At 35.0% G+C, this 15,039-nt stretch overlaps 1 protein-coding gene across 2 annotated transcripts in view; it reads right to left on the reverse strand.

Moving 5' to 3' along the window:
* The window catches only part of TMTC2 (transmembrane O-mannosyltransferase targeting cadherins 2), a 400,088-nt gene that overhangs the window by 133,324 nt on the left and 251,725 nt on the right, over window positions 1–15,039 (reverse strand). For both annotated transcript variants that reach the window (XM_029955395.1, XM_029955396.1), the window contains exon 8: window positions 84–205. In XM_029955395.1, coding sequence (XP_029811255.1) covers window positions 84–205 — 122 coding nt within the window. The remainder of the gene's footprint in view (window positions 1–83; window positions 206–15,039) is intronic.

The following is a 15,039-nucleotide window of genomic DNA, read 5'->3' on the forward strand; positions in this document are numbered from 1 at the left end:
GAGAACCAATCCCTTAACCTCTCTCTACCTCAGTCTGCATGGCGAAAGCCAGTTTCCAATGGGTGAGGAAAGAAGGTACTCACTGTGAGAGCTAGCAGTTTCCCATAGGTCAGATGAGCAGGGATGTGGTCAGTCTTGGATCTCAGTGACTCCATATACCAATGCTCTGCTTCCGGAAGCCTGCTTAATCGCATATACGCTTCACCTGGGAAGAAAGTCAAAACAAATCAACCTGATCTTTCCAACAGATGAGGTGGCATCACATCTACACATTTATACTCCATGAACTTTTAGATTCTGTGGCAAGTACGTTCACTCATTATCTCATTGGAATCCCAAAAAGTCACTATAATTTCCATTAGACATATATGAAAACTCATATATGGAGAAATTATGTAAAACGGTTAAATTAAAAAATTTAGTAGCTAACAATGTTTTGATTTTTTAACCTAATCACCTCAAACCCATAAGTATATGCCTTTTGTCTTATTCATTTTCGTAAAGATAAGTTTGTTCTTTCTTATGTACAGTTGTCCTGTTTTATTCATATTCATTTATTCCTTTAGAAATTCAAGTATTTATAGAATAACTACTAAATAGATATACGAGGACTTGGACAAAGAAGTCTAAGGTCCTGCCAAGATTTACAATGTTGTTGAGAAAATAAGATGAGTAGAAGAAGTCAAAAATGTTTTGGATTAAGCACTGGTGCTATATTTTTTTCAGAAATTATTTACATTTTATATTTTAATAAATAAAATTTATGAGTATCACTAAGAAAATCCAGTGACTCTTTGACAATTATTTAGCATGCCCAGTACCATGTATAGAGCTAGTCTGAAGAGTCTCAGCCATCAGTTACTACTTTCAAGTTAAGCAAATTTTACCTGCCAAAGAGCATTTCACTAACAGACAAGCAAGAGAACAAACAAAACAAAACAAAACAAAACAAAAACCCCAACAACTGGATATAAAACCAAAAGTATATCAGTCCCTTATTATCATCCCCACCTCCTTTATTTGCTTACAGTATTAAAGAATATTCACCTGATGAGAATATTATATTTAAAGCTTATTTGTATATTTAAGTACTATATTTTAATAAGCACTGCAAATATAGAAGCTATTCAATTTCTAAGACCAGCTAACAGACTGGTAACCTGAATTATTTTTCAAGCAGACCAATAGAGCTTAACTAATCAGAACTACAATAGCTTCTTCCATTTCAAGGCATAATCAGAGGCTTTTCCTTCCACATTGGCTATACCTCTTTGCTTCAAACAGAAGAACTAGCTTCCTTTTATTTTAATCATATTCCCTTTACATTAGCACAGTGCTGCCAATACAAGTATGTTTGAGGAATTGAATTGATTTGAGTCTCCACACCTTTTGAGTTTCCTTTGCTTGGCTGGTTAGTGAAAAACTAGTGGTGACAAATATGTAATATGAACAAAAATGTATACAGCACTCACACACATCTATGTGATTCTGGTTCTCAGAACAGTTCTTAAACTATATTGTCATAAAAATGATAGTGGAAAATTTTTTCTTTTAATTTAAAACTTAAAATGTTTTTGCATTAAAAAAAATTTGGTTAGATTAAATAGAATGCTCAGAATGACATGCAAGAAATACTGAAGCCCAGACCAAAGACTGGAATTAAAGAAACAAAATGTTCACAGTTATTAGCATGCGGATTAGGCACATTTTAAAATTTTTCATATTTCTATAATATTGTATTGTTATGATATCTCTATAAACATAAAAACATTGTTAGACAGATTTTTTTTTATTTTTTGTCATGTTTAGCTAATAAATGTTTCCCAAAAAAAGCAAACAGTAATATTTTCTAGGGCAAATGAACCATTTCTTCATACTAAAACAATACTAGATATGATTTATGTAACAGAAAGAATGTGACAATCTCTAAATATTGATAAGTTCAAAGCAATAAATAACAAATTATATCCAAATAATGACAAAATAAATCCAAAGTGGATGCGAAAGCCAGTAGAAAACACACACTAACTTGACAGTTAGAAGAGAAAGATGGGCCAGCATTGCAGAATCTGTTTGGAAACAACTTGAAATCTTTCTTCAGGTCTTCAAGGCCTCATAGATCAGCTTTTAGAAACTGTATCATCATTGCCTTTTATATAACTTCTACTTTTAATTTATAAAAAAAATTCAACTAATGGGGCAGGTGGGTGACTCAGGTGGTTAAGCGTCCAACTCTTGGTATAGGCTCAGGTCATGATCTTCAGTTTCATGAGTTTGAGACCTCTGTTGGGCTCTACACTGACAGTGCAAGCCTGCTCGGGACTCTCTGTCTCTCCCTCTCTCTCTACCCCTCCCACACTCATGCTGTCCCTCTCCAAATAAATAAATAAACTTCTAAAAAATTAAATAAATAAATAATGTGACTGATTTCCAGGATAGTAAACAGTGGGTTTTATGTACAAAACAAAAAGAATGTGAGAGAACCCCAATTTCGCGGCACTCTGGAGATTGAAATCTGTATTACATTTAAGTTGTTGTCTGAAAATCATGGGCAGCAAGTGGTCTATTTTTTCAAGTCATAAATCTATTTTTAAAGCTATTTTGAAATGAAATTTTAACTTGCTAAATAATTAGGGGCTGGCCCATTTTCTTTAGTAATAACTCACAAGTAACTTATTAATTTGAAAAACTTGTGAGATGGAGAAATGTAAAAGGGCTAGAAGAAATATAATGTAATAATACATCTTGGCAAGTATATGACAACTGTAAATGACCAGCCTACTTAGGTACTTCTCATTACCACTAAGAAAAACTTCACGCAACCATTCACCATATCTCAGTAGTAACACTGGCAACCACTCATCTTGCGTATTTATTATGAATTAGGGAAGTAAGCCACAGGGGGCACACGTTGACTTACGTGTACCTACCCCTCATGTCTTTGGGCCTATAGAATGTTTTCTCACTTAGCCCCACGAGGACCATTCACACATTACCCTCCTTCAACTTCTACCAACTTCCTGTTCAGATTAGGTTTGCAAGATGAAACAGAAAACTTTCAATCTCTATGTTAGTTGTTTTATATACGCATCTCATTTTTTATTAAGGAATGTCTTTACCTGGATTTTATAGATGAGAACACTGAGAAGCAGAGTGGCTAAATAAAACACACAAAATCATAAATGCAGAAAGGGGTAAGGCTGCAGTTCAAACCCAGGACAAGCTGACCTCAAAGCACACCGCTTTAACCCGCTGGTAGTGAATAATCACAAACTTTTCAACTCTCCAGCTCAGGTGAAAATTACACTCTTCCTCACTGCCGGAAAATTGTTTTCTAGCTTTGTGATACATTGGCCATCAAGATCATTTCACTTTGCCTTGGCTTATCTACTGAATTAAAGGAATAAGGAAAAACAATAATAATCTATAGTTGACCTTTAAAAATGCTTCTGCTGCATACGTTATTCAGCTCGTAAGAGGGGAATATGTATCATACGCGATACATTTTAGTACCATGGTTAATCTTAACACAAAAACAGCCTATAAAAATGGTAATGAAATCAAGATGTAAAACCTAAAATGCAAGAAAATGATAATGGATGAATTTAAATGTGTTTGAAAAGTGACTCAGTAAACATGTAGGCAACAAACAATATACAGGCAAGTACTGGATATATCCCTGAAACTGACAAGTTAGGGACTTCACATCTCTCACGCCTAGTTCATACTAGGGATTAGAATACTCGTTTTACGGATGAGGAGGCAGGCTCAGGAATGGAAGTGACTTGCACAAGTACAGTTAATAATCCTATTCTAAAGTCTGAACGGCTGTAAAGCTCATACTTTTCTCCATTGCACCAAACTGCCCAAATATAAAGCTTATTGTTTATCAACTACTTCCTATTGTCTTAAATATATTATCTTTATATTTTTATATTATGCCTACATTGTATTTGACATCAGTCTCATTGTACAACCCGTGGATCACTGAGATTAAGCATCTTGTTCAATGTTTAAAACCAAGCAAATCCCAGATTAAGGATTCAGATTAGAGTTCTCTCTGGCTCTTTCTACCATACCATTCAGTCCAAATGCTATAAAAAAAAGTAATTAAAGAGGGGATAAAATAACCAAAAAAAAGTGTCATCAGTGGATTCAGTTTTTGGACAGAATGTAATCATTTATCTTCATTAAAATATTAAAATCATAAATATTCCATGAAAAAAATGGCTACAGAACAAGAAAATTTTACATTCAGTGAAGAAGGAAATGAAAATACTTGTTCAGGAATAGGGTGGAGAGGGGAGAGTTAAGTCATCTTCTCTGGTACTGTAATTCTTCTTAACTTATAATAACAGGGAAAAAATGTTTATAGCACCCAAGAGGAAAGAAGCACTGATGACTATGTTTCCTTCTCATCCTGAAAAAAAAAAATTTATAAATAAAATAGAGGCACTTTCGTAAGAATGAGAAGATTCGGTGCGATGATGTAGTGGTCAGGTTCATCACCCAGATTTATTTCCGCTTCATCCGCAGACAAAAGGGATTTGGAGGTCTCCAGGCTGGCTTCAAACAGATATAAACCGGTTTCAGATGTAGAACAAATAGTGTCACTCTTCCTCCCTAAAAAGCCCTGGGTCTAAATAACGCAGGCAAAGGCTAACTCCTTACAGGGAAGAATGCTGGATTAGTGATGATGTAATATCCCAGATCTCACTGATTCTCATGTTTCAAGTTACTGGACAGCTCTGGCTTGCAGATAAATAAAAGAGTATGTACTGGGGCATAATATCCATACTTGCTAGAGTTGCCTTTTGGTGCTCCTGCCCTTGCTCAATACTCGACAGCTGTGTGCAGATTCATAACTTCCCTACGTGTTCTTTCCATTTTACTGAGATATAATTAACATACAGCCCTGTGTCACTTTAAGGTGTACAGCATAATGACTTGTCTCACTCTCTTTCATACCAATTTAGGTTAACCAACAGAGTAATGAATATGATGGTAAACATAAAGGTTAATGAGATATTATTCATTTTTATCTTCATGGAAATTATGGTCAAGTGACAATGAAATATTTATTAGTATTTTGCAAAGTTTGATATTTAGGTGTACATGACACAAAACTTTTTAATACCTATCCTTCATTTAATCTGTGTTTAAAAATATAATTCCATGTGGGCTCCTGGGTGGCTCAGTAGGTTAAGTGTCTGACTCCTGATTTCATTTTAAGTCATGATGTCACAGTTCATGAGTTCGAGCCCATGTCAGTCTCTGTGCTGACAGCACAGAGTCTGCTTGGGATTTTCTGTTTCCCTCTCTCTCTACCCCTGCCCTTCTCATACTGCATCTCTCTCTCAAAATTGATAAACATTTTTTAAAAGTCATTTCTAAGGTATCATGGCTTAGAATGAAAAAAAAATCAAGTAAATAGCAATACAGACAGCGACTGTGAGCAAAATCACAACAGAGGAACACGAATGAAATGTGGAGCACACAGAATTATGCAAACCCAGCTATCATTTGAGGAATTATACGTTTTAGAATTGTTTGTAAACCAAAAACTGCTACACCAGCACACTGGAGAGAAAATCTATCTCTGTAAAAGGTTCACAGCCTTAAAGAATGGGAACACCCCTAATGGCTCTGCGGTCTTTCTAACAGGCTTCCTGCTGCCAATCCAGTGAAATCGTGTCATTGCCAATCCTCCGAATTTTGGAATACTTTGCCTGAAGACCAGGCATTTTATTCTACACAAATTTCTGAGCTTTCAAACTGGAGGACTTGGCTGGTCACCAAGGTGATGATTCCATTTTTAAGAAATGCTTATTTTCCATGTAAGATTTGGGGAGATGTTTTTGATACTTAGTTTTGTTATGTGCTGGTCATTTTTCTCTTTATGTGCACTTTACCAATTTTCACATTTGTTATGATTATTTACTTTTTATACATTCTTTAAGCATTGCCTTAGGGAATAATTTTGCCTCGTAATTTTAAAATAAAATAAATACATTTTAATTAATTAACTGATTACTTTGGTTGTTTCATTTACCTGTTGAACTTATTTATGGTACAGTACTGAATTATGAATTATATACCAAAAGAGTAGCTAGATAACTGTTTTTGTAATTATTACTTTGCCATTATATAGTTGTATGGTTGTCGACAAGTAAGTTTTTGACAGAGCCTTAGATTTATTACCTACAAATGAGGGGCTAAAAATAAATTCTCTAATTCCCAAAATGATACAGATAATCATCTGTGGGTTCACCAATGTCTAATATTTTATAGTCATTTCATAAACCTGTGACAATATCCTAGTTGAATAGGAATTACCATATTCATGCATTTCCTAGATGATCTATTTGAGACTAAGCACAATAAGACCAAATCTTATTATTCCTTTTTAAAATGTTTAATATTTGTATATTTGTTATCTAATGATAAACATTATATCTGCTTATTATGAAGTGTTAAAGATCATAATTTTATTAAATCAAGTAAATTCCATCACTCATGGATAGTGGTAAAATTTTGATGTTTTACCAGAATTTATTTTAAATACTGAAGATAGGGGCACCTGGGTGGCTTAGTTGGTTGAGCGGCCGACTTCAGCTCAGGTCATGATCTCACAGTTCGTGGGTTCAAGCCCCATGTCGGGCTCTGTGCTGACAGCTCAGAGCCTGGAGCTGCTTTTGATTCTGTGTCTCCCTCTCTCTCTGTCCCTCCCCTGCTCACACTCTGTCTCTGTCTCTCAAAAATAAACATTAAAAAAAAGTTATAAATAAATAAATAAGTACTTAAATCAATTATAGAAGAAGTAAATTATCTTGTTACTTTTAAATATTTGAGTTCCTTCTAGTGTTTTATATTAAATAAAAATATTTTTTCTGAAATTAAATTCTCTCATTTAAGATAATATTCAGCTTTTTATTTAATCAAATTTCTTTTACATTTTATGCAGGTACTGCACTTACTTCAGCAATTATCATCCTGTTTTGTAATTATCTTATTTTTTTTTCAGGTATCTGTTAATTTATTAGACTATATACATGCATAGCAGTGGAATTCTTGAACTGAAGAGCATTAGCAAATTCAATGTTCAGGAAAGAACCAAATTTGCTTACCAAAATACTGTACCAATTTCACTTCCACAAGTACAATATAAGGAGAGTAACTTTTCTAAGCCCTCATCAAAATCAAATTCTAATACATTTTTTAAATGTCCATTCAAAAAAGACAAAAACTGCTCTTATTTCAATTTTCCTACTTTAATTCTTAATGAAAATTCATATATTCCTACATTTTTCCAAAAATGTTTAGCCATGAATATTTTTTCATTGCAGGTCATGTTTGATGGTTTTTAAGACAGTTTTTAAATAAGGGACTTATCTTTCCTTTATGATATGCAAAAGATGGTTAAAATTTTTTTTATGCCAGACTACTTTAACTTTTATATATGCAAATTAAGTTGACTTTTCCTTTGTAGCTTTGTCAATCTTTTATGCATAAAAAAGTCCTTATCATAGGAACATATATCCTCCTCTAAGTTTTTATCATTAAAATGAGCTACCTATTCCATATGAAATATATCTGCCATAGATGTGAGACACAGGTCTAGTTTTATTTTTTCCAAACATCATTTAATAAGCTGTCCCTGATTACCTTTTATAAGAACTCCCTTTAATTTCACATTTATTATCTACAAAAAGAATTTAAATTCTGATCTATGTGAAGGCTCTGTCCATTTAGTCCCACTTCTTATACCACAGCAACACTGCAATTTGTGTAGGTTTTGCTAATTTTCTTAATATTGAGTAAAGCATGTTTTTCTCTATTTTCCTCTAGTACTTTTTGGCTCTATTTTCCTGTTAAGACTGCCAGATAAACATTATAGAGTTGTTTTGTCAAATTTTTGATAAAATTCTGTCTGGCATGTTTATTGTAATGGAAATATAATTTGTGAATCCATTTAACAAGGAAAATTTTAGGAAATAGACTCTCCCCTATTCAAGGTTAGTACTCATTCTTCATGTACTCAAGCCCTCTTCCCCTTTTTTAAAAAAATTTTTTTTAATTTATTTTTGAGAGACAGAGAGAGAGAGCATGAGCAGGGGAGGGTCAGAGAGAGACGGAGATAGAGAATCCAAAGCAGGCTCCAGGCTCTGAGGTAGCTGTCAGCACAGAGCCCAACGAGGGGCTCAAACCCAAAAACTGTGAGATCATGACCTGAGCCGAAGCCAGATGCTCAACCAACTGAGCCATCCAGGCGCCCAGCCCCTCCCCATTTTTATGTGCCTCTCTCATCAACAATAATATTCCTGATCTCAAACTGGACTGTGAGATGTGTGGAGCCAGGTATAAAACCCTGTATTTTTCTGTCCTCTCACCTAAGTGCAGAAGCCTCTGGCTCCAAAGAATCTTGATAAATATCTGATAACTAACAGATCATATTATGTATCAAGTTAGATTTAGATATTCTATTTTTACCAAGTATGTCCCTAAAAGGAAATGTCCAAGTAATTTCTTTTTATAGAATCTACATTCTGACAGAACCATATGACATTAGGAACTTATTACATCAAGAGCTTAACTTGCTGTGATTTTATTTCTCTTTTTTAACTTCATTCTGTCAGCATTAACATAGAAACATTAGGGAGTCTGGCTGTTAAATTTTATTTATGTCCTTAACTTGGCTATAAGCTGTCACATTTTGTGAATCTCTTAAAGTTCCATCCTAATCTTTTCCTCAGCCTGATCTTATCCTTGTAAAAGAACACAGTCTAGTTGCCCTAGATAGAGTAGTTCTGATTGGAAACATTCAGTAGCTACTCTACAGAGCAGAAGATAAAGAACAAAAGTAAAATGGTTACAGAAATTAGAGGGTATTTTGTATCGGACAACAGAGTTTTTTTCAACAATTCTTACTGTTAAAAAGTTCCATTGGAGTGGAGGACTTACAAGTAAAATGAAATCCAAGTCTTAAATTAAGGAGCGCTATGAAAATGTTCGATATGTTAATGTTTCACCAAGCCCCATGGCATCACACCTTAGAAGAAACCAGTAACCCTGACAGGGTACTTTTAAAGCAAAGGGAAGAAATGCAGAGGGGAAAAAAAGGGATATGTATCTCATTAGGTAAAAACTAATCATCAAGAAAAAGCTGAAACCTCAGAACAAAATCAAAAGGTTCCTAATTTCTAGTGTAAGGTTACATACAAGAAACATCTGATGTCTCATCAAAATTTAACTTGGAAAAAAGCCAAGAACCTGTGTCAATATTTCTCTACATGCAAGTAGGTATCCTGGAGTTGTTCAAGCTAATCAATTCCGCTTACGTTTTCAAGGACATAAATCACCAAAACTAATTAATCAATAAATATTGAAGCCGATTCTTTAAAAGGCTCAGAATTTTCGAAAAAAAGAAACTGAGACTATGTGTATGTTCATGTGTAATAGGGATGAGGGGATGATTCTCTCCCCTCAAATAAATACTGTCCTCAAGAGAATTACAATGGAGTAAATAAAACAGCTTAATATAACTGAAATAGAGAACACTAGAAATATGTGGAAGGTACTAAATTGGGTTTTAAAAACCAAACTTTACACCAGAGAAAAGAAGAAAGAACAAATAAATGTTCTACTAGCCTGTAAAGAATTAATGAAAATAATAGTATTTGAAGAATTAAGACTTGAATATTTGCAGGAAGATGTCAGGAAAGTATAATAAAATAATTTTCAGTTTTATACATATCTTCTGGGGGATATATTTAATATGTATTCCTGAGTCACATAATATGTTTCTAAAATATGGAATGAATTATTTACACTATAATTTTTAAATGACTATTACTTGCTAAGACAGATCACGTATTTAAGAATTCATTGTGTTTTTAATGAATACTTGAAAATAAGATTCTACAACAGTTCAAACACTTCATTCCCATAATGAACATTTTGGCAAAAATGACTTAAATTCTGGAAGAAAACTCGATGCTCTTTTTTAATCCCTTATTCAGTCTGAGTATGACAATAGCTTCTATCAGGGTAGAAAAAATTAAAATCAAAAAACAGTTCATTTTGGAAGTTAAATGAGATTTTTATTTAGAAAATTCTTTCCCTACTTATTAAAAAAAACAGATACAAATATATACACAGCAAAGTACATATAATTAAGTAATGCAGTTTTTAAGTTTGTTTATTTTTAATTTTTTAATTTTATTTACTTTAGAGAGAGAGGAAAAGAGATCGTGTGCTGGGGAGGTGAACGGCAGAGGGAGGGGGAGAGAGAGAGAGAGAGAAACAGAAAGAAAGAATACCTAGCAGACCCTATGCTGAGCCTAGCCAGGTCCCATAACCCTGGGATCAGGATCTGAGTGAGATAACAAACACCAAGAGTCAAGTGCTCAACTGACTGAGCCACCTAGGCATCCTTGCTTATTTATTTTTTTAATTTTTATTTATTATTTTTTAAGTAATCTCTATGCCCAACGTGGAACTCAAATTCTGACTCAGCCAGCCAAGCACCTCAGGAGCCTAAGTAATGTGTTTAATTTTGACCTTTATCAATATCATTCAACTATTCTAAATATATGCAATTTAGAGTTTCCTTGACATTGATTTTCAAAGTTGTATCCTTTAGAACAGTATTTTCTTGGGGCACCTGGGTGGCTCAGTCGGTTAAACGTCCGGCTTCAGCTCAGGTCATGATCTCGCGGTTTGTGGGATCGAGCCCCACGTTGGGCTCTGTGCTGACAGCTAGCTCAGAGCCTGGAGCCTGTTTCAGATTCTGTATCTCCCTCTCTCTCTGACCCTCCCCTGCTCACATTGTCTCTCTCTGTCTCTCAAAAATAAATAAAAAACATTTTTAAAAAACCAGTATTTTCTTCTCATTCATGATTATGCTCATCTCAATGTTATCAAAACTGGCATTTGTTAAGAATGGCAGATTTTGAATCTAGTTAATTTTCCAAGTATAATAACATTACCTCAGTTTTTTAAAGAATAATCCAATCCATATTTACTACTAAGATTCACTTCCTGTATATTGCCCAATAAAAGGGTAAAAAGATGCTTTTTTTTCTCATTTATTTCAAAAAACAGATTTTTTTTCAAGCAAATGAGTGAACTCTGGAAATCAGAGAATAAGGACATAATTAGGTATTAATTTGAGTATATTCATTTCCTTATAACTCAATTTTAAAATAAAGTTTTTGTACTTCAATCTTTTCCTTTACCACTAAACTGGCAAAAGTATGAATTAATGTAACAGGTGGGCTCATGTGGTTTTTAACAGCAATGAAATATAATCAACTGTCTCATATCGTATTTCCAGGAAAGCAAGTGACATCTAGACCAAGCATGATTCTTAGCAACCCTCCTATTGGCATGGAAGTGTTCAAACTCCCCATAGGGACCATATGTTTTCTGGTCCTGGGTTTAATTGAAACTTTAAACAAAATATATTACCTATTTAATGCAGCTGAACTAGATGCTGGCCTCCGCAGTGTATAGACTAATGCCTGGCAAATGAATGTCTGTCACTATAGCACATAAAGTAGAATGTGTACCAAGAATGAATGGTAAAAAAAAAAGAAAGAAAATTAAAGCACTGCAGTTTTATAATGTAAAATGAACATTGAGGGAAAAAAATTATAGATTTTCTACATAAATTTTACATATGTACTTTTTGATATGTAACCAAAATTTCTTGATTTTCTTATCTTGATGGCTCCATATCTTACAAAGTGAACTTCTAAAATATCTCAAATTTATATTTCACTTTTCTGGACTGGTAGACTATACACATAACATGGTCTCCTGGTCTTGTCCTTTTTGAAAAAAATAAAAATGCAATAAATATTTTGTCTTAAAAATGAGAACTCAATAATCTCTTTGGAGGCACATAGATCAATGGCTAATCCAGTTATATGGTCAAACTCCTATTAGTAGGACTGATTCACTAATTTTTAAGAGTGCCAGTGGAAGCAATCATTGGAAAATCACCAGAACTCAAAACAGGGGAAGCAGATGGTATAAAAAGCTTAACACTAGCAGAGTGTTAATGCTTCCACACTTGAAGGATGTGAAGTTCAGATCTCACACTTGAAAACCATCTCCTTCACAGTCGGCATGCTCAATGCCTTGAGCAATCCACTTAAAAACAGCCAGTCACAAAAGAAAACATTAAGCATGTGAACCATCATGTAAAAAATTTATTCTGAGTATTTTGATTCTAAATATATTCTAGAAGAAGGTGAGGTGTACACACACACACGCTATAAAAATTCAGCAAAAATAAATGATTCAGCTAAAAAGACCCCAGTCATACAGAAGGCTGAGAGAAAAATAGACTGTATTTAGAGCCATGGTACCAAGTGATTTCAGCAGATAAAGTACATCGCTTCAAGTAAAGTTAGGATAATTTTACAAGAAAGAATTTTTGCATTTTGTTTTCAGGAGGTGTATTTGACACCTTGTGTGTCAGATCTTACTTAATAAGAGTAAGGAATCTAAAGATCACTGGTAGCCATTTATGACCCTTGACTCTTTTTCTTCTTTCTCTCTTCCTTCCTTCCTTCCTCCCTCCCTCCCTTCCTTCCTTCCTAACTCCCTCCCCTCCTCCATCCCTTCCTTCCTTCCTCCCTTCTTTCCTTTTTTAAGTTTATTTATTTATTTTGAGAGAGTGAGAGAGAGAGAGAGAGAGAGTGAGCGAGAGCGTGAGAGCATGACCAGAGTAGGGGCAGAGAGAGAGAGAGGGAGTGAGTGAGAATCCCAAGCAGGCTCTGCACTGTCAGCACAGAGCCTGATGCAGGGCTGGAACCACAAACTATGAGACATGACCTGAGCTGAAACCAAGAGTGAGACACTTAACTGACTGAGCCACCCAGGTGCCCCCACAAGTCTTTCTTGAAAATAAAATTCTAAAATTTGCACAAGTTTTTTACTCCAAAAACTGCTCTAATAAATTCATTGTGTTTCCTATTGTTTCATTCTCCATTCTCTCTGACTAGCTCAATAAACTTGAGAAAATCTCTCATAATTAAAGAGATGGGGTTCTAAAAACAAAACTGAAAATTAAATGAAAATATTCTTGGGTTGCCTGGGTGGCTCAGTCAGTTGAGTGTCCAACTTCAGCTCAGGTCATGATCTCAAAATCCATGGGTTCAAGCCCCTGTCAGGCACTGTGCTGACAGCTCAGAGCCTGGAGCCTGATTCAGATTCTGTGTTTCCCTCTCTCTCTCTGCCCCTCCCCTGCTCACTGTCTCTGTCTCTTTCTCTCTCAAAAATAACTAAACATAATTTTTTAAATAAATAAAATGAATAAATTATCCCCTTCTGAGAGAATATGAGGAGAAAGCATCTTTCCAATTTCAAACCTATACAAGTAAAAGATTTATTAGTTGTACCTTGTTAGAGAAAAATGTATTTTCCATTTTTGAGCTGGGATTTTATAAAGTAATAGGGATATGTATTTAAAAAACAAAAAACAGGTGGGGTGCCTGGGTGGCTCAGTCAGTTAAGTGTTCGACTTCAGCTCAGGTCATGATCTCACGGTTTGAGTCTGAGCCCCATGTAGGGCTCTGTGCTGACAGCTCAGAACCTGGAGCCTGCTTTGGATTCTTTGTCTTCCTCTCTTTCTGCCCCTCCCCTGCTTGTGCTCTGTTTCTATCTTTTAAAAATAAATAAATGTAAAAAAAAAAATTAAAACAAACAAACAAAAAAACAGGTGGTGCCCGTGTGGCTCAGTTAATCAACTGGCCAACTTCGTTCAGGTCATGATCCCGTGGTTCATGGCTTCGAGCCCTGTGTCAGGCTCTGTGCTGACAACTAGCTCAGAGCCTGGAGCTGCTTTTGATTCTGTGTCTCCCTCTCTCTCTGTCCCTACCCTGCTCACACTCTAACTCTCTCTCTCTAAGATAAATGTTAAAAAATATAAATAAATAAAAAAATCGAACAACAACAAAACCCTAGCGGGTGGCTCAGGTCATCATCTCAGGTTCCCGGGATCAAGCCTCACTTCGGGCTCCATGCTGAGAGCAAGAAGCTTGCTTGGGATTCTCTCTCCCTATCTCTGTCCTTCGAGAACTTGTGCACACCCACGCTCTCTCTCTAAAAATAAATAAACCTAAAAAACTACCTAGAAATTATCAGGAATAAGAAAATCAAAATGGCAAGAACAAAATAAAGGCAAATAAGACAATAAACAGCAATGGATCATTATCATGCAATTCCCCTGGAAGAAAAATACAATCTCTCCCTAACAGAAAAGACATGTTACCCATTGTAAAGACGTACTTTTTTAAAGAACAGGAAATATGAATATGTATGCCAACTGTACCAACTTCTGTCACATTAGAAATAAAAAAAATTTTTCCTGTTTGGCTGGTTTGTTTTCTTAGGTCCAGACAACATAGCACAGCTGACATAGTTAGAGACAAAATATTTTTGAGTTTAGAATAATACAATTTTCCATCTTATTTATAGGCATTTACATATTAAGAAAAAGTACTGAAGAGCTCCAGACTAACTGTGAAATCACCTAGAAAGTTTCATGAGAGCAGGATCCAGATGGGCTATTTTCATTTCATACTACTACCACCACCTTTGCACCTCCGATTCTTGTGACTTAAAATAAATTTTTTCTTTTGTGGCACACGAGGTTATTCTAAGTACAATGATTATACACGGCAATGACAAGGCAGTAACGCTAGGATCCCTCTTACTCCAGGCAACACATATGCTCTTTTGTTTGAAGATATATTACCAACACAAAATGGCTTAATGTGCGTAAATAATTAACCCAACAATTACTTTGCATTGAGAAAGCCAAGCAATTTTATTTTAAATAGTAAATAGGCTTAAAATGACCTTTGGGATTGGAAGGGCTCAAACTGATACTAGTAACTGAAAGTCACAGCCTAATTTAGTTTTCCATAGTCTCTTAAGAGTATTCATTGGGGCACCTGGGTGGCTCAGTCAGTTAAGCCTCCGACTTCGGCTCAGGTCAGATCTCAAGTTCGTGGGTTCGAGCCCCGC

The sequence above is a fragment of the Suricata suricatta genome, chromosome 10 (genome assembly GCF_006229205.1).
Source record: "Suricata suricatta isolate VVHF042 chromosome 10, meerkat_22Aug2017_6uvM2_HiC, whole genome shotgun sequence".
Classification (NCBI taxonomy): domain Eukaryota; kingdom Metazoa; phylum Chordata; class Mammalia; order Carnivora; family Herpestidae; genus Suricata; species Suricata suricatta.